Raw genomic sequence first — 20,895 nt, 5'->3', positions numbered from 1 at the left:
GTGTGTGCGTGTGTGTGTGCGTGAGAGAGAGTCAGACTGAAGCTAAACACGTGAACATTTAACTGTAAAAATATAAAGAAATCATTCAAAATTCATATTTACCCACTCAGTGTAAGAACGAGATTTATGTTTACACACTTTAATACCAGTGTGTGTGTGTGTGTGTGTTTGTCTGTCTCTCCCTCTGTAGATTCCTGCGGCCGCTGTCACAAATCTCTCCTCCTCCTCTTCCTCCTCTTCCTCCTCCTCCGAGCGAGGCCAGTGTTTGGTTTCTGAGTGTTTTCCTCAGTGGGGGGTCCTGCAGCAGGAGTTATGAACAATATTTGTCCTGTTTTTCTTCACATTCTCTGACAGGAAGTGGGAGGAGCGGCAGGAGGAGGGGGAGGAGGAGGAGGGCGAGTCCCATTCCTGAAATTCACCTGAACCTGTGTGCAAACAAAAGCCAGAGGTTTCCATGGAAGAGAAGAGGGTGAGTCCTTCCTCCTCCTCCTCCTCCTCCTCAGATGTGGACACTTTGTTACACACAGATTTATCAACAACAGCTCTGGATAAAATAAAGAAAGCACTCAAAGCTTTTCTCAGATCAGCTGCTGCAGATGTTTCCATCTCAGTCTCACGTTCTCATCTTACTCTATTTAATAAGTTCCTTCTCTCTGTAAAATCAGAATAAACATCTGAAACAAGTTTTTTAATCCAAAACCAACAACTAATTTAACCAAAAAACTGTTTTAAGTGAAGATCTGCACAAATATCCAACTCTGACTTGTTAAGTTTTTACAGTTGACTTTAATTAATTCATTTGAATTACCATAAAATAAACTGCAAAATCTTAATAAGACACAGAAATAAAACTTATTTTACTTTAAAAAGTTCGGTCTTCACAGATCATTAATATTTACAGCTTTTGTTGTTTAAAAATAATTATAAAGTCTTTAAATGGTTTTATTCTTATAGTCTGAGTCTGACCTTTGACCTGTTTTCATTTTCAGCAAATGAATTCTTTGTTTTTGGTTAAAAATCATCAGTGTTTAATAGAACAAAATAGAAATATAGATTTTATTTTAAATAATGACACCTGGAAAATAGTCAAATGTGATTTCTTCATTGTTTCCAGAGCTTTGTGTTTGTGTGTTCGTGTGTGTGTGTGTGTGTGTGTGTGTGTGGGTGTGACGTCACTGATTGTGCAGAATCCAGCTCTACAAAATAAAAGCACGGTGTATGTTTGCATAGTCCTTCTTTCAAGATTGTCACAAGATTGTCTTTCATCAATCACAGTTTACACAGAGTGGACACGGCGTGGACACGGCGTGGACACGGCGTGGACACGGCGTGGACGTCCCTGTCACCTGCACTGACACTCGCAGAGAAAAAAACATGGAAGACTCCTTTAAAGCCTGGTGAGTACAGGTTAATGTCTGATTGTCTCACACACACACACACACACAATCACAGCGTGGTTCACTCATTCACTCACGTTCTCTCACGTTCACTCGTTCACCAGCAGTTTTTAGTTTTTGTTCCTTTTTTGAAAAAAAAGACTTTAAAAAAGTAAAAGTGGGCGGAGACTTGATGAAAGAGTGAATACTGTGTTGAAATGATTGGTCCTTAGTTGATCATGTGTTTGAGTCCTGTCTCTTTAACTCCCTCCTGTTTGTTGACCAACTCTTCGTCGCCGCCCGCGCGCTGTTAGCTGGTGATTAAGCATTGCCACGGTTACCGCGGCGAGGGGGGTGGAAAAATGTGCTCCGGTTGCCGGGCAGCGAGGAAGTGGAGGATGCTCTCACCAGGCCTGAAGAGGACACTGTGAAGACACACAGGGACAAATGTGAATATTCTCCGTTGTCTTTGCTCCATAAAAACAAAGAAATCATTCAAACTGAACTCATCAACATTTTCTGACATTTTAAAGATCAAATTCATCTATTAATCAAGAAAATAATAATAATAATAGATGAATTACAACCTTAGATTATACTGTACATATACTGTAGTCTGATAATTATACTAAGGATTCATTGTTATGTCTTTAAATACTTTCATTAAATAAGCAATAATTGAACATTTATGGTCTGTTTTTTTCCAGTCTGCTGTTTTCATCTGTACTTTCAGATTTTAAATAATATTATTCTTAAGTGTTGAATATTTTCTGTTTTCTTTGCTCCATAAAAACAAAGAAATCATTCAAACTCAATCATTTTGTGTTTGAGGACAAAAACAAAGACATTTGATGATCATTTCACAGGTTTGACAAACAAAACAACAAAATAGACAAATATTAGCTCATGACACAAGTTTTCTCTTCTTTTTCTATGAGATTTTTAGATATTTTGAAGCTTCAACGTGTTTTATTAAAGAAAATCCGCGTGTTGTTGATTATTTCCTGATCAGAGAAAGTCGGTTTCACGTCTCCGCTCTTAGATTTATAGATTTTATTCAATTGCTAAAACAATTGCCGTATATTTAGTTATTTTAAAAGCAGTTTCTCTGATGTAACAGAAGTTGTAATGAATTAAAGAGAAACTGCACAAACACTTTTTGTGTTTTAAAACGATCTCTTCTGTCAGTAAATGGCTTCACTTCTTCTTCTCGCTCTGTTAATCTGGCTCTGTTAATCTGTTAATCCCTCGTGTGCCTGCCACACCTGACCAAACACATTCCTCATCCTGAAAACCTCCTTTACATTCAAACCCTCGCTCTCTCTTTCAGATTGTTTGTGGAATGTACTTCTTTCCCTGCGTCTCAGCGTGTGGAGGCCGGTGACCCCGCCGTGACCCCGCCGTGACCCCGCCGCGACCCCGCGGCCAGCAAACAGCAAACAGCTCGGCCTGATAAGAGCGAGCCAGCGCAGGTAATAGCCCGAGTCACAGGTGAGCAGGTAGAGTGAAGGCTTGTGGGTAAACAGTGAGTGTTATAAAAAAAATGCTGAGTCATGAGAGCAACGCCGACTCGTCCTGATAAGAGAAAATACCTGAGCGGCTGATTCTTCTCTAAATACACATGTTCTCTTATTTTATACTTTTGTTCTTTCACAACTTTTCATTTATTCATTATTCATGACATAAAAACCTGATTAATGAGCCATTTTTTGTCTCTTTTATTTCACATTTCCAGGTTTTTAAATGTGAAAACTGTCTTTTCTGTTGGTCTTTAATTATTTTAAACTGTTTATTTTGGTTTTTTTTTTGACGTTTCGACAAACAAAACTGATATTTTCTTATTATTATTTAAAATATTGTTTGAATATACTATTCTGTATAAAAACAGGTTTAACATTAACTTTTATTTCCAACAATGACGTCATTTATCCTCAGGTTTGAAAACACACGACTAAATTTACTCTAAAGTTCAAAAAAAACCTGAGCAGCAACAAAAGTCATTATAGTCGTATATTTAACCCGCGGCGCCATGAAGACGTGGTTTTTATGAAATGATTTAAAGAAAAGTTGGATAAACACAGAGTTTTTACTAATTCCGTGTTTGTTTGACAGACTGTGATAAACCTGCGTTCACTGTTCTGAGCACACGTGCGTCCGTGCGTCCGTCAGTCAGAGCTGAGCGGCCTCAGCGTGGGAAAGTGAGTGTGTGAAAACAGCGCGCTGGACGTTTCAGGCCACAGAGTCGGAAAGAGGAAGAGCTGTAATTACTTTAGAAAAGAGAGAGAGAGACGCGATGTGGAGGACACGAGGATCAGGAGAAGCTCATTTCCTGATCTCACTGATAGAGTGAGAGGAGGTTCAGCATCAGAGAGCGGCTGATGGATGAGACCTCACTCCACTCTCTCTGAGTCTGAGTCTCTGAGTCTGAGTCTGAGTCTCTGAGTCTGAGTGTGAGTCTCCAGGTCTTAATGTGAGTCTCTGACATGTTTGCCTCAGATTTTGTAAGATGTGTTTTTATTCTGTCCTTTATCACATCCACTGATCGTGACATGTCTTTGTTTGTCTGAAGTTAAATAATTTAAATGAACGCAAACTAACACGTGAGCAGCAGCAGAAACAGAACAAACTAGAATAAAAACATAGATTTGTGTGCAGTTATAGAATAACAACATAGATTTGTGTTCAGTTATAGAATAAAAACATAGATTTGTGTGCAGTTATAGAATAACAACATAGATTTGTGTGCAGTTATAGAATAACAACATAGATTTGTGTGCAGTTATAGAATAAAAACATAGATTTGTGTGCAGTTATAGAATAACAACATAGATTTGTGTTCAGTTATAGAATAACAACATAGATTTGTGTGCAGTTATAGAATAACAACATAGATTTGTGTGCAGTTATAGAATAAAAGCATAGATTTGTGTGCAGTTATAGAATAAAAGCATAGATTTGTGTGCAGTTATAGAATAAAAACAGATTTGTGTGCAGTTATAGAATAAAAACATAGATTTGTGTGCAGTTATAGAATAACAACATAGATTTGTGTTCAGTTATAGAATAACAACATAGATTTGTGTGCAGTTATAGAATAACAACATAGATTTGTGTTCAGTTATAGAATAACAACATAGATTTGTGTGCAGTTATAGAATAAAAACATAGATTTGTGTGCAGTTATAGAATAACAACATAGATTTGTGTGCAGTTATAGAATAAAAACATAGATTTGTGTGCAGTTATAGAATATAAACATAGATTTGTGTGCAGTTATAGAATAAAAACATAGATTTGTGTTCAGTTATAGATTAACAACATAGATTTGTGTGCAGTTATAGAATAACAACATAGATTTGTGTGCAGTTATAGAATAACAACATAGATTTGTGTGCAGTTATAGAATAACAACATAGATTTGTGTGCAGTTGTGTTGATTTCAAAGTTAGTGACTGAACTAATAAAGTGTATTTACCCAGGACAGACCCCCAAGCTGCACCATCTTGTTTACAGGAGACTCCTAATGTGACAGAGATTAAACACAATCATAAAACACACACTTCTCTTCTCTGCTGTCATCAGTGTGTGTGTGAGTCTGTCTGTGAGTCTGTCTGTGTGTGTGTGTGTAGATTTAATGAATCAGTTGTAAAAATTAGACAAAAACTACATTTAGAACTGATTTGGATGAAGTTTTTTTTTTAAATCAGCAGTGACAGGGTGAATGTGTGATGGTTGTGACAGGGTGAATGTGTGATGGTTGTGACAGGGTGAATGTGTGATGGTGTGACAGGGTGATTTGTGTGATGGTGTGACAGGGTGATTTGTGAATGTGTGACGGTATTACAGGGTGAATGTGTCATGGTATTACAGGGTGATGGTGTGACAGAGTGAATGTTTGATGGTGTGACAGGGTGAATGTGTGATGGTATTACAGGGTGAATGTGTGATGTGTGACAGGGTGATTTGTGAATGTGTGATGGTATTACAGGGTGATGGTGTGACAGGGTGAATGTGTGATAGTATTACAGGGTGATGGTGTGACAGAGTGAATGTTTGATGGTGTGACAGGGTGAATGTGTGATGGTGTGACAGGCTGAATGTGTGATGGTATTACAGGGTGATGGTGTGACAGAGTGAATGTTTGATGGTGTGACGGTGAATGTGTGATGGTATTACAGGGTGAATGTGTGATGGTGTGACAGGGTGATTTGTGAATGTGTGATGGTATTACAGGGTGATTTGTGACAGGGTGAATGTGTGATAGTATTACAGGGTGATGGTGTGACAGAGTGAATGTTTGATGGTGTGACAGGGTGAATGTGTGATGGTATTACAGGGTGATGGTGTGACAGGGTGAATGTGTGATGGTATTACAGGGTGAATGTGTGACAGGGTGATTTGTGAAGGACTGACCGCCTTGCTGGACGACATGGAGCTGAGCGTGCTGATGCTGTTGGCGTCTGTCACCACCATGGCCGAGGAAAAGCGCGACGGGTGAGAATATTGTGGCGGCTCCTGCTTGTGAGGATACACTGTCAAAGAAAAGAGAACTTCTTATTATGTGTTCATATATACAGTATATACTAAAACAGAGGTTATATAAGTTAAGCTTTGACGTCCAGTAACAAAACAAACTTCTTCTTCTCTCTAATATTATATTTAAACATGAAACTCATTCATATTTTGTCCTAACTAACCGACCTCTGACCTCTGATGTTAACAGAGCAGCAGAGGTCATTGTTTGTTATTATTTTGATTGAGAGAGAGAGAGAGAGGGACCCCTAGTGGCAGAAACGACACACTGTGTGTTAAATGTGAGTGTTATAGATGCAACAATAAAACACAGTATGTTCAACCTCTCCAGACACTTCCACACTCACAAAGTAAAGACAGTATAACAAGAAACACTGTTAAAAGAATGACAGATTAAATCATGTGCAGTGTTCAGAGGGAATAAAGGACTTTTGTAAATGTTTTTACAGACTTTATAAAGATGAGATGAGTCGTCTGTGATCAGGGTTCCTGACACTCTGTAGAGAGTCGTGTTTGTGCTGAACATGTGATTTTACTGCTCTGGTTAACTGTAGCACGATGTAATGTGAGGGTGGAGGATTCAGTGAGTAAACCTGAGTTAAAATAGTGTGTGTGTGTGTGTGTGTGTGTGTGTGTGTGTGTGTGTGTGTGTGACTGTGTGCGTGTCATACTGACTGTGTGTGTGTGTGTGTTACTGTGTGTGTGTGTGTGTTATACTGACTGTGTGTGTGTGTGTGTCATACTGACTGTGTGTGTGTTGTACTGACTGTGAGAGTGTGTGTGTGTGTGTGTGTGTGTTATACTGACTGTGTGTGTGTGTGTGTGTGTGTCATACTGACTGTGTGTGTGTGTGAGTGTGTGTGTGTTATACTGACTGTGTGTGTGTGTGTCATACTGACTGTGTGTGTGTTGTACTGACTGTGAGAGTGTGTGTGTGTTATACTGACTGTGTGTGTGTGTGTGTGTGTTATACTGACTGTGTGAGTGTGTGTGTGTGTGTGTGTGTTATACTGACTGTGTGAGTGTGTTACTGTGTGTGTGTGTGTTATACTGACTGTGTGTGTGTGTGTGTGTGCGTGTGTGTTATACTGACTGTGTGAGTGTGTGACTGTGGCCATGAACGGCTGCTGGCTCATGTGACTCGACGACTGCTGCATCAGACTCTGCTGGTGTGGACTGTGCAGCTGCTGGGAGAACTGGACCGGCTGCAGCGCCGCCAGACTTCCTGCCACGCTGTTGATCACCGGCACCGACTGAGACTGCGACGTGTTTAGACCTGGTCACAACAAAACAACACTCAGTCATTCAGCTTCTTCTTCTTCTTCTTCCTCTTCAGTCTTTATTATAATTCTGTGTATGATGATGATGATGATGATAGAGAGAGAGAGAGAAGGACTGACTCTGAGCGATGGCCATGACTCCAGACAGAGGCATGATGAGGTTCTGTGTCTGCTGGTGATGGTGAGAGCTGTGGATGTTTGTCAGAGTACTGACGGGAGGAAGACCTCCACCTGAACCAGAGATCTACACACGCACAGAGGAGGGAAGAGTTTCATCAGTTTATTAAAGATATAGAGAGGAAACATCTCATCTAAGAACATAAAACACACACACACACATTCAAACTGTTTTTAACCTCAACAAAATCCAGGTAAAAAAAAAAATTGGAGGAGTTTGTTTACCCCGCCATTTTGGCAGGAAAATCTTCTGGAAACGTTTAAATGAATGTAAATATTTGACCCAAATCTTTCTAAAAATAACATTTATGTTAAATGAATTCATTTGTTTATCGTTTTTTTTAATGTCAAATGAGTTCCAATGACTTTACATTTGACGATGATTTAAATGATGGCAGCCCTGATATTACAGAGTGTGACTGTGTTCACATGAAGCTGCTCCTAAACGTGGAAGTGTTTTAGACGACTGAGGAAGTTTCTGCTCCACAGCTACATTTAAAAATCACATTAAAAGAGTCAGTGTGATTTGTAAACATCAAACGTTTCCTCGTCACTGATCAAATATTAGACGAGGGCAGAGGCGGAGAAACCAGACACTGAGCCAAATCTAACGCTGGCGTCATTTCTCCACCTGCTGCACCTGAATCTATGAGGAACAGAGGCTTTCTTTGTCTGCTTTACTGTCTGACTGACGCCACAGCGCCACCACCCTGCACCTCCACACACTGCAGCACAATGTCAGAATCTGGACCTGAGCTCACACTGACTCTTATCTAATCTGAGGACGCCCATGTCCAGCTGTGTTCACTCACTCACCATCTTGGCGTCAGGTGACAGTAGACTGTGTCCGTGGTCCAGTCCGCCCGGAGACACCTGCTGAAGCACTGACTGGCTGGTTGCCATGGAGTTACCAGTGTGATGACTGATGGCAGCGGAGGACGAGACCTCGCCCTGGCTGTAACGCACTGACACACACACACACAGAGAGAGAGAGAGGTAAGTTTTTAACGGTCAACATGACATGATTTCAGCAAATGTCTGCAGTACACATGTCAGGCCTGTATGTGGCGCTGTAACGCTGCTCCAGAAACACACTAAAGCTTTATTTTCATTAGTAAACTTTGCAATGAAACAGAGACAGAATGAAGAAAGACAGGAAAATAAAAGTCGTGACGAGAAAAAGAGCAAACGAACACAAGAGCGTGAGGGAGGCGGAGCTATGACATCACAGTTTTGTAAACACGAGGGTGGAGTTTTGAGATTTTTCCACTCGGACCAAAAAAAAAACATTTGACTGCTGCCAAATAAACCATGAAAACACTTCATGTGGACGAACACAGAGTTTCACCTGTTTTCTTTGCTTTACTTAGAAAACAGTTTTACTTTACACTGCAGTAACACTGCTGTTACTGTCACTGCTGCTGCTGCTGTTACTGTCGCTGCTGCTGCTGTTACTGTCGCTGCTGCTGCTGTTACTGTCACTGCTGCTGCTGCTGTTACTGTCACTGCTGCTGCTGTTACTGTCACTGCTGCTGTTACTGTCACTGCTGCTGCTGTTACTGTCACTGCTGTTACTGTCGCTGCTGCTGCTGTTACTGTCGCTGCTGCTGCTGCTACTGTCGCTGCTGTTACTGACACTGCTGCTGCTGTTACTGTCACTGCTGCTGCTGCTGTTACTGTCACTGCTGCTGCTGCTACTGACACTGCTGCTGCTGCTGTCAGTGCTGTTACTGTCACTGCTGCTGCTGTTACTGTCACTGCTGCTGCTGCTGTTACTGTCGCTGCTGCTGCTGTTACTGTCACTGCTGCTGCTGCTGTTACTGTCGCTGCTGCTGTTACTGTCACTGTTGCTGCTGTTACTGTCACTGCTGCTGCTGCTGTTACTGTCGCTGCTGCTGCTGTTACTGTCGCTGCTGTTGCTGTCACTGCTGCTGCTGCTGTTACTGTCGCTGCTGCTGCTGCTACTGTCGCTGCTGTTACTGACACTGCTGCTGCTGTTACTGTCACTGCTGCTGCTGCTGTTACTGTCACTGCTGCTGCTGCTGTTACTGTCACTGCTGCTGTTACTGTCACTGCTGCTGCTGCTGCTGTTACTGTCACTGCTGCTGCTGTTACTGGTGCTGCTGCTGTTACTGTCACTGCTGCTGTTACTGTCACTGCTGCTGCTGCTGCTGTCACTGCTGCAGTAAAAACTTTCAGGTCGTTCTGTAAAAGTTTCATAAATAATATAAATTCTAGAAATAAGTCTAAATTCTGTCTTTAATCTCACAAATCTGTCTTTTTTTCTATCAAAGTGTTTTACATGTGGCCTAAATGTAAATGTATTTTTATCATTTATTTGATTTAATCTTGATTTATCCTTGAAGATGGAAACAATTAACATTTCATTTCATATAATTCAGAAGTCAGAATATGAGACAACACTGAACCAAGCTTTCCTGCTTATTATTCCACAAACACAATTCACTTAAACTGTGAATTCAAACATTACATGTTTAAACTGAGTCGTTGTTGTTTTGTTCCCTTTTTTCTAGAAAAATGTGATTCAAACTTCATTAAAGAAGCAACAGCAGAAGATAAAAGTGGGTCAAACTCCACAAAGAAACAGGTGAGAAGACAGAGGTCAGACCACACCTTAATGAAGAGGTCAACAGGTCAAACTCCTGCATGTCCTATTTTATTAATGTTTTAAATGTCTTTTTAAAGTTAATCCTGGTTTAATTCTTGAGTTTATGGCCTTGAAAGTTTCTGCATCATGTTCATGTTCTTTTAGTGCCGTCACTTAATCCCACGTCTAGACTTTGCGTTTGTTTCTCTCTTTTTTTTATTTTTTTTTAAGGCTGAGAGAAAAAGTCTGAGCTCCAAACAAGCGACAATCAAACGAGTGTTTGCCTCTGACCAGAGTCAACATTACACAATTACAAGCAATGTCAAACACATTCTTATCCTGTGTTCTCAGAGAGGAACCCCCCCTCACACACACACACACACACACACACACAGTGACAGTGCAGAGACAGACGGTGTTTGCTCTCAGATCTCAGATCTCCTCAGAGCGAGGCCTTCGTCCCTGACCCTGCAGTGACAGCCTGTGCAGAGGCACTGCTGTGTGTGTGTATATATATATACATATATATGTATATATATATATATATATATATATATATATATATATATATACACACAATCATTCTGGGGGGGAGGTCCTAATTGATTTCTTGTCACTGGTGTAAAGTGGAACAGGATGTGTTTGCAGATATTTGCTGCAGGTGTCAGGGAAAGCAAACACGTGTTGATAATGAAAATCCTTTGTGTGAACGTATGAATGCATGAATGTATGGATTCACTTCTACTTTAAATGAGAGGCTGTGCATTTAAATCATTTAGAGCAACCACAGCTTTGTCCACAGACATTTAAAGGATTCTTTAAATTGTACATAAAACAAAACATCTGCATTTGTACATGTTTAAGTTAACTCATGTTATAGATAAAATGTAGTCCAAGTTAAAGCCTTTACATTAAAGAGAAATAAACATACGTGACATAAGATGCCGCACTTTTGAGTTATTAAAACTTATCTCAGCTGTGTTCAGAGGCGACAAATGAGTTTTATATCTTCTCATTTAATTTTTGGTTAATAATTGTAAGAAAACTGCAAAAGAAAATGTCCATTTAAAGTTTATCTCAGTCCAAATTAAAACCTCTGAATAAGAAAAATATGAATAAAAATAAGATTGCTTTTATAGTTGTTATATAAAAACAAACAATCTGCATTGTACATGTTATAGTAAACTGTTCTAATCTAATAATCTCAGTTAAGCCTTAAACTGATAGAAGACGACACAGGACGCAATGCATTTAAATCACTGATTCTAATGTTTTTTAGCTTTTATATAAAAATAAATCATCTTTTTTAAAAGGAAAACCGCAAAAAAAGTCCATGTAATTAAATCTCAGTCCGAGTTTAAGCTTTTAAATAAGATCACGTCACATGTAGTTAAATTAATAATACTTTTATAGTTTTTGGTCCAAAATGTGTTTAAATTGTCTTTGCACTTTTATACAAATCAATAAATCAATCTATCTATCCACTGATTGATTGATTGATTTTAGCAGTTAATTAATTATTTTGTGAAATAAAATGTCAGGAAAAAAATGTCAAGTTTCAGTCAATTAAAGCTGACGCTGTCAAAAAAGATGTGAAATTAACTTTCACATAAAAAAGAAAATATTCATATATCAATCTATATCATGTATATATATATATACACACTGTATGTGTGTGTGTGTGCACTGTATATAATGACATCCCACTTCTTCTCCCTCAGTGATTTAAACACAGATTCCTGAGACTCACTCGTCCATAATTCACCCTCTAAAGTACCCGCCTCCATTTTGTTTGTCCCGCAGACGCGGGGACATTGTGTCGTGGGACACGGACGCGTCCTCGCTCCGCTGCAGCGAGTCTTGTAAACACACACACACAACAATGGAGCTCCGCTGGACTCATGACCCCCGCTGACACACAACAGCACGCGCTCATAAAAAGGCCGTTATCTCAGTGTCACCGGGAGAGAAGAAGAAGAAGAAGAAGAAGAAGAAGAAGAGAGGATGTTGTTCAGGTTCAGCTTTGTTTCTGCACACTCAGCCCAGATTACAACCACACAGACACACACACACACACACAGACAGGGACAGATTATCTGGAGTGTTACAGAGTTACAGAGAAGTCGTTTTCCATGACTTCACACTCAGTGTTGCAAAAGTAACACTGACAAGTACAAATGACTCTCGTTACTACCAAATGAAATCAGCAGAAGAAGAGTTGGTATTATGGTCTGTATTTTCTTAGTCTTGATGAGCTGCTTTACTCTACAGTTTTCACCCATTCACACGTCTTTCATAACCCATTCACACGCTGCAGCATGAGCTTCAGTGTCTTTGCTCAAGGACACATGTAGACGAGCAGAGCCGGGAATTGAACCCACAAAAGACAACTGGCCCTACCACTGAGCCACCATGACTCAATCCTGACTCCGCCCTTTTTTAATACTTTTACTTTAATTTAACTTAAACTGAAGTAGATTTATTATCAGAAAATGACTTAAGTTGATACATAAGTAAAGTAAAAGTCTTAAACGTTATGACGAAAAAAAGTCATTAACTGCTCACACACACATGTACTTTAACTGTTCAGACCAACAGGTCTAATGTTGGTCAGGACACAAGAGAACGGTTAAAACCTGGTCTGGTCTGGTTCAGGAACCTTAAACTGAGGCTGAGTCACTGAGGACAAATGTGTTTCTGCTCTGTGTGAACACAGCTCCACAGAAAAGCCAGGATCTGTCCTCAGGAGGAGGAGGAGGAGCAGGAGGAGGAGGAGGATGGTGGGAGTGGGAGTGAAGATCTTGAGCAGGTTTGAAACTCTTCTTCTCTCTGTGTGACTCATGTAAAATCAAAGCCGGCCTCCACAACCTGAGGCTGCGCTCTTTGTCGAGCTGCTGCATAAGACAGACCTCCTGTGTCTCTGCAGGACGTTTGCAGCCTCTGCTTTGTGTCTCTGAGGGACATGTCCTCTCTGTGTGTGTGTGTGTGTGTGTGTGTGCCCGCCCCCCCGCTGCTGTGTCAGATCAGGAACTTGTGACTCTGCTGGTTTAGTAACGTGCAGAACGACCGAGCTTCAGAGCCTGAATGTAACTTCACCGACGTCAGCTGTATTTCACAGTGGAGACGTCAAAGCTCACCTTCATCAAAGGTCAAAGGTCAAACTCGGGTGTGAATGTGCATTATTCCTCTAAAGAGTTTGTGTCTCTCGTTCTTAAAATAATCCCATGTCATTCATGAGATTATAGGAAACTGTGGTAACAGTGGGTGTGAGTGAACTGGTTACGCGACACTGTTGTTACAGAGTAAAGTGGTTTTAAGATTCATTCATGTTTTTATAGTAAGTACAATCTCAATCTTAAAATGTATAAACCAAGGCTTATAAAGTTTAATCTAGACTTAAGTGTGAATGAAATAGAATCCTTGACTTACTTGCTCCTAAATCATCCTTAAACATCTTCACACAGTGAAGTAAAAAGCTAAGTCTCAGTGCGTGAAATGGGATTTTTGTCAAAGTAAAAGTACTCAGTCTTGTCAAGTAAAAGTACTCAGACTTGTACAGATACACAGTGGCTGTGTTTCTAATGTTGGTGCTCAGTAAACACGGGTACAGGTGAGTCCTCACATGAGTCTGCTCATAAAAACCAAATCTCACATGTCCCAGTGTTTGAGCGTCCGTCCATGTGAGGACAAACGGACACACGGACCAGCAGAGCGAGACAGAATCAATAAAAACTCCCCGAGTTTCTCTGATGTGACCCTGGAGTGACCTGAAGGTGCAGCAGGAGAGTGCGTGTGTGCGTGCGTGCCTGCATGTGTGTGTGTGTGTGTGTGGTGGTGGTGGGGGGGGGGGGCGGGGGGGCTCATCAGTCCTGTCTGGTCAGAAAAGAGCTCATACCTCGTGGACAGCTCCTGCTGCTCCGAGTCTGCTCGGACTCTGCAGCTTCACTCGCTCTCATAAAGAGTTGAAGCTCCGCCTCCTTCAGGCCCAGCAGAGACAAATGAACCCGGGTTACAGTCAGTGCAGTCCTCTAATACACCGCAGACAATGGGGCCCCCCGCTGAGGCCGAGTATAGAGAGGAGAGGGCCCAGGAGCGCGGGGAGATGTAGTAGCAGAGGGTTTTAATTGTGTGTTAAGCGTGAATAATAGAGGCCGTGTCCCGGCAACGCAGGGACACGTCCTGCAGGCTGACCAACAGCTGATGCTGAGGGCAGGAGACCGCAGGACGTCATGTAAGCAGCAGCACAGCAGCACAGCAGCACAGCAGCAGAGCGCTCTCATCTCCTTCTTCTTATCTCCACTGACCGCTCTGCAACCTGAGGTCAGGGTCTGGTCAGGTGTTTGGGAGCCGCTCACACACATGAGGAGTAAAAGTGGACCAGTTTATATTAAAGTTGATATTAAAAATTTTATAAAAGTTTATATTAAAGTTTTTATAAAAGTTTATATTAAAGTTTTTATAAAAGTTTATATTAAAGTTTTTATAAAGGTTTATATTAAAGTTTTTATAAAAGTTTATATTAAAGTTTATCCAAAAATAAAAGAGCAAACACTTTGTTTTCTCTGAACATGAAGAAAGAGAGCGACAGTGTTACTGCTGCTGCTGCTCTTACTGCTGCTGCTGCTTATGCTGCTGCTGCTGCTGCTGCTGCTCGGTGCAAACAGCAGTTGAGGGTGAGAGTGTAACACAGTTTTGTTTTTACAAACTCAGAGTGATTATTAAGCTAAAGCAGAGCAGTGACTGTGGAGGTGACGACGATGACGTCATCATCACGGTGGAGGTGGAGGTGATGGTGTCTGACTCCGCCCCCCTCCTCCCTGACCCCGGTCTGACCCTGTCCTGTCACAGGACCACTTGGCCTTTGTGTCACAGCTTCTGCAGGCTGACTTTGAGGTGGAGATTACAGGTACAATGTGGATTGTTCTGCTGCTGTTTTCAAAGCTCAGAATAACAATGGCATTTGCTCAGCTCACTCACTCACGCTCATTGATCACTTGTCTCCTCTGATCACATCACACTCACAACAGTTTCACTCACTCACACACACACACACACACACACACACACACACCTTGACTTCACCCTGGAAACATCAACGCAATCACCGCACAACACGACTCTCAACCCATCATTCATGTTGATATCGAGCCGTGGTGAAGATTCACTCCCACTGTGTTTGATCGTGATCGATAATCTCTTCAGATTAAAAATAATAATCCTTGTGCTGTCACGTTTCTACAAACCAGCCAGAGTTTATAAAATCACACTGCACGAGCGGAGAAGAAAGGCTCCGCCCACATAGAGATGACGAAGAAGAAGAACGATAAAGAGAGAGTTGTGAAAGACAGAGATGACTGTGTTTTCTGGTCTGTGGGGGCCACCGTAGTTCCCTGACGAGGGTGAGAGTGTGCTTGTGTTCTTACTGGGCGGCGAGACGCTGGTCTGAGGATGATGTGGCGAGCTGTGTGACAGCAGAGAGTTGAGGCTGTGTGTCGGGACACTGATGGCGTCCATGGCCAGTTTCTGCCTGAACGCTTCTTCTTTACGACGGTTAGCGAACCAGTTATAGACGCGCACTTCAGTCACCAGGTTAGAGCCCAGGCCCTGAGCCTTCGAGGGAGACACGCCCCTCTGGATACACTCCGCCCTGCAGGACACAAACACTCACTGTTTAAACCATGTTACATTTCATTTAACGCCAAACCTGTAATCTGGGTCCGATCCGGATGAAACTTAGTCTGATGGTAGAGAGTCTGGTCCATTCAATGTGATCACACTCATGTGATCATAGTCATGTGATCATCCACACTTCACACAAAAATCACAATGACCCCTCAAACTCACAGATAAAGCCACGCCCATTAATGTATGAGGATGTTTGTGGTGGTGATTTAACCTCAGAATTGTTCATGTTTTTGTTTTTTAATCATTGGATTGAGAGAGTTCATCAACAAGAGCAGGCAGCGCGGCATCATGGGAAATGTTTTTAACTCGGAAGAGTGAATATTTTTAATGTTTTATAAAAGTTTGACCTGGAAGTTAAAAAAATGTCAAAGGTTAATATGTAACATTATTCTCGTCCTGCTTTCATGTTATATATTAAAGCTGCGGTACGTCACTTTCACTGATGATTTTGTTCTTCATGAACAGAAACAATGTAACGTTATTAGTCTGAAAACAGACAAAACTATCAGACCCTGACTGAGGGAGCGTGTGTGTATACAGCAGCCGCCACTGATTCAACTCTGACAATGTACCTGTTACACACTGTGTTTGTTTCCGTGTCCCTGTTACACACTGTGTTTGTTTCTGTGTACCTGTTACACACTGTGTTTGTTTCTGTGTACCTGTTACACGCTGTGTTGGTTTCTGTGTACCTGTTACACACTGTGTTTGTGTTACACACTGTGTTTGTTTCTGTGTACCTGTTACACACTGTTTCTTTCTGTGTACCTGTTACACACTGTGTTTGTTTGTGTGTCCCTGTTACACACTGTGTTTGTTTGTGTGTCCCTGTTACACACTGTGTTTGTGTTACACACTGTGTTTGTTTCTGTGTACCTGTTACACACTGTGTTTGTTTCTGTGTACCTGTTGCACTCCTCCACTAACGCCTCCCTCTCCTCTTTGCTGGGGTTCTTCTGTCGCTCGTAGGCCTGGTACAGGATCTGCTGCGACGCTGGCCCCCACTTGAAGCGGTTCCGTCTCATTTTCTTGCACAAAGGTTCGCTGCCCACCTCCTCACCGGGCTGACCCATGTTCTGACCCGTCGGGTTGAACTCTGGGAAGAAAAACACGGGGTCGTGGTTTCCTTTGTCCGTCATACCGCTGTCAGAACCTTGCACCGCCTGATTGAACTCTGGAAAACAAGAGCAGGTAAGTTCAGTAAAAGTAGTTTCACGCTGTTTTCTGTCAGAATAAAGTATAAAATAGTGATTTTCTTTATTATTTATGTTTATTTGTGTCTGTGTTGGCTTCATGACAAACACCTGAGGCTGCTGACTGTTCTGTGTTCAGCTCACATTTCCACATCAAACACCAGGTTTTGTGCCAGCGACAGAGCGACAGGCCGAGGCCGAGGCCGAGCGCTGAGAAACTCAAATATTAACTTACGCCGCAGAATTTCCCGCTGCTTCCTGACGTACCAGGTGTAGAGCGCCGCCCGCTTCTGTGTTTTCATGGGCGTGCCTTTGTTGAGGTGCTGGGAGAGGTGAGACTGGTTCAGCCCGGTGATGTCCACCACCTCCCGCTGAGGGATGTTGTGCTGCTGCATGTAACCTTTGATCATACGGGCAGCACGCCACGGGTCCTCGCTGTGCACACACACACACACACACACACAGGTCATTTCACCACTGACAAACACTCAGCTTTTACACAGAAACAGAACAACTGAACTCCTGTGACTCAGAAAACACCGGACAAAAAGACTTGAAAGAGGAAAAGTTTCACCTGATTTTACTTTAACTACAATAAAAGTTGTTATTTAGTCCAACATAAATCTAAATCTACACAGTTATATATGTATACGTGTATATAAATGCTCTTATCCAGCACTCATGAACGTGTTCTTCCTTCACTGCTTTTCAGAGGCCTGCAGTCGTTTATCACTGTAGCTCGTTCAATGGGCCGTAAATATTTTCAAAGGTTAGTTCAAGTGGGTAGCAGGCAGGTTGAGAAACTTGGACTTAGTATTCAGTTCAGATTTCAGCCTGGAAACAGTCAGATTAAACTCAGCTGTGCTCACTCAAAGCATTCAAAGGAACTGCATAAAAATACAGGAAATAAAAGTTTGAAAAAATACATAAATAAATCAAACAGGTTGACAGAAACATTTCTGGTCATTAGAAGGAGAAAATATGAGTCAGGTTTTAATATCAGTCCATAAAAGTGTCAAAAACACCAGATTAGACCAGATTATTTTAAATGTTTACACAAAAATTAGTCAAAACAAAAATCCAATGTTTAAATGATTCACAAGGAATATTTAGATTTTTATAATCATTTAAAATCGAATGTATTTTATCTTTAAAAGCTAATTTTCGTGTTTTTTTCGTTTTCATATAATTAGGTGTATTTGTATCCTCGCGTGTTCGTGACTCCACGCGTGAATGTCGCATCAAAATCGCGTTGCGGGTTCTTCTAACCTGCACATGAATGTGTCCGCGTTCACGCGTCATCATCATCATCAGGAGTTTAATAAAAGTAAAAGTGTGAAAACACACACACACACACACGCGTGTGTTTGCTGCTGCAGCTCAGCGCGCGGCTGAAGTGGGAGATGTTAGTTTATAACGTTTGACAATGAATAACCAGATCTCCATTCACTCTAATCACACGCCACTGTGTGTCTTTCAGTTGATGATTTATAGAATAAAATTAATAATAACTTCACTACACGTGGGTTAGTTTTGATTTTTTCCTGCTGCTTCTGTTTGGTCCACGACACACACACACACTCAGACACGCGTGGCGTCTAAGTGGCGTTAATTAGAAATAAACGCAACGAACGAGTTTTGACGCCTGAGTAAATTAAACAATGTGTTATTATTTAAATTCATTATAATTCCTTTATAACAATAATAATAATAATAATAAATATTATTATCATTGTTAATATTGGTGTTATTATTATTATATAATTATAATATAATATATATAATATAATGTATAATAACACATAAAGAATTATTGTTATAACAATAAACGAATAATAATAATAATAATAAAGGAATATCTTGACTGTTATCAGAAACTCTCTCCGCCGTGTTTCCTGTCTCTTCGTCGTGGAGGAGGAGAATTGAGTTAATAATAAATAGATATTTTGCAAAGGTAAAGAAATAATAATCCATGTGGATAATTAGTAACCAGGCAGTGGCGGTTATTTAAAAAAAAAACGTAAACATGGAAGGAAATCATTATAACGTGATTTTAAACTGTTGTTTTCTTTTTGTCTCTGAAGATTCCAGAGTTAATTTAGTAACTCTATTAAATAAGATTTACAACTGGGTTTAAATTAGTTTAGTTAGATTTCAGTCAATTCAATCCGATTTTGATACATTTAGTATGATTTTAAATGAGTTTAATAAGGGTTTTAAAAAGTTTCGTAATAGTTAAAATCAATTTGATGAATTAATAAGATTTAAAATAACGAAACTTAACATTTGAACGCGATATAAATCCCGAATAATGCTGTGTTTTCTGTCACCTTCTTGTTTGTGTGACGTTTGTTACATTTAAATAACTTTTTAAACACTTTTTCTATCAGAATAATATGAATAAGTGTGTTGAACTCACGCGAGCATGCGGTCCACCTCGGCCCTCTGCTCCGCGGCCTCCTCCGTGTTGAGCGACTGCAGCTCTTTGAGGATCGGTGGGGTGTCGTAGTCGTCCCCGTCCTCGGAGCCCTCGTCCCCGGACAGCTTGGCCTTGCTGTGGCCGTTGGTGAGCGTGTGAAACACGGGCTTGGACTCCGCGTCCTGTCCGTTCATCTTTGCGCTCTGCGGCGCAGACGGAGACATGGACAAACTCTCCAGTTTTACTCCAAAGCTCTGCTGCGGCGGCGGCGGCGGATTCGGGTCCATGTCGTCCAGCGCCTGGATCAGAACCTCCCTGGTGACGCCGGAGTCCAGCAGCGCGCTGAGCAGCTCCTGCTGCAGGGAAGTCAGCTTCGAAACCATTTCAGAGAACATTAAAATAAAAAAAAATAAAAAAAACAAGTGAAGAGGACGGAGTCAACACATGTGTGCGCGCGGCAGCGGAGCGCGAGGAGTGAGAGACTGAGGAATGAGAGGGTTCAACTGCTGCTGCTGATGATGATGAAGATGATGATGATGACACCTGCTCTGAGCACTGAGAAGCTGCTGCTGCTGCTGCTGCTGCTGCTGCTGCTTAGTGCTCGTCCCTGCTGAACGAGGTCAGGATGGAGCTGCGTTGCTTTGCCATGATGCTTCCAGGATATAAAAGATGTTAATGAGTGGGCTGTGCTGATGCTGCCTTACGTAAATGCACGGACTGGAGGCCGAGGACGTGAACATGTGTTTACTCTGCGCTCTCTGTCTCCCTCTGTCTCCCTCTCTCTCTCTCACTCTGTCTCCCCCCCTCTTTCTCTCTGTCTCTCTCTCTCTCTCTCTCTCTCTCTCTCTCTCTGCTTTTATTGGCTGCTCTTATCAGCACAACTTCCCTGGACTTCGGACTCTGGAGTATTTTATGCCTTTAAGACATTTGAGGAAGAACAAACGCGCACATATTTGTGTCGCTGCTCCAGATTCAGTGTTTGTGTGTCTGTGTGTGTGTGTGTGTTTAAATGTGTGTGTCTGTGTGTGTGTGTGTGTGTGTGTTGTTGTGATGTAAATGTCCTTGATGATGACTCACTAATGAGATCATCACGTAGGTGTTGATGGTGTTTTGTCGTTAATGAGCTTTTGTTTTGCTTTTCTTTAATAATCTCGTCAAACAGCGACAAACTCATTTTAAACATTACACCTAACATAAGTTCTTATTAAAATATGATTATTATTATTATTATTATTATTATAATATATAATAATATTGCGATTCAATAATTAAAACATAAACATCTCAGTTAAAACAGAGGCTGAGGCTGAAAATGTGGGCCAAACGTTGACTGGTTTAAAAACCTCACCTGACTCTTATCTGCACTCAGTGACACGACACAATAAAGTCATTTACGTCTCCTGTGGCCTTTAATTGCTGAATGAATCGCTGCGCTTTTATCTTAGATTCACTAATTTACAAAAAAAGAAAAGAAAAGAAAAGAAAAGGCGCCATAAAGATGGACAGTTCACGCAGGAGTTAAACAAACTGACATTTTCACCTGTGACACAGTCTGTAAATAAAAGCACAACAATAAGAAAACTTCCTCATGTTCTCACTTAAAGTTCAGGGAAAACGTGGAAGT

At 41.2% G+C, this 20,895-nt stretch overlaps 1 protein-coding gene and 1 long non-coding RNA gene across 3 annotated transcripts; one reads left to right on the top strand and one right to left on the bottom strand.

Annotated features, from left to right (window-relative positions):
* Positions 1-1,042: 1,042 nt before the first annotated feature.
* Positions 1,043-20,082, bottom strand: hnf1ba (HNF1 homeobox Ba). Of its 2 annotated transcripts, XM_058634385.1 has the most exons (10): positions 19,272-20,081; positions 17,088-17,287; positions 16,566-16,833; positions 15,398-15,621; positions 8,183-8,331; positions 7,310-7,433; positions 7,003-7,185; positions 5,790-5,908; positions 4,852-4,896; positions 1,043-1,801 (listed from the first exon to the last, which is right to left on the bottom strand). In XM_058634385.1, the coding sequence occupies exons 1-10, from the start codon at positions 19,664-19,666 to the stop codon at positions 1,781-1,783; spliced, it is 1,728 nt and encodes a 575-aa protein (XP_058490368.1). In that variant the 5' UTR covers positions 19,667-20,081; the 3' UTR covers positions 1,043-1,780. The 2 variants fall into 2 exon arrangements, with proteins under 2 accessions (XP_058490368.1, XP_058490369.1); XM_058634386.1 differs by lacking the exon at positions 4,852-4,896 and having other exon boundaries at positions 19,272-20,082.
* Positions 7,643-15,031, top strand: LOC131462854 (uncharacterized). Its single transcript, XR_009240920.1, has 5 exons — positions 7,643-8,362; positions 9,901-9,974; positions 11,778-11,989; positions 12,691-12,783; positions 14,685-15,031. It is a non-coding gene; the product is annotated as an uncharacterized LOC131462854 (long non-coding RNA).
* Positions 20,083-20,895: the final 813 nt, after the last annotated feature.

The sequence above is a fragment of the Solea solea genome, chromosome 7 (assembly GCF_958295425.1).
Source record: "Solea solea chromosome 7, fSolSol10.1, whole genome shotgun sequence".
Taxonomy (NCBI): Eukaryota; Metazoa; Chordata; class Actinopteri; order Pleuronectiformes; family Soleidae; genus Solea; species Solea solea.
Note: the sequence above shows the minus strand (reverse complement) of the source record. Positions and strands in the feature narration are given on the sequence as shown.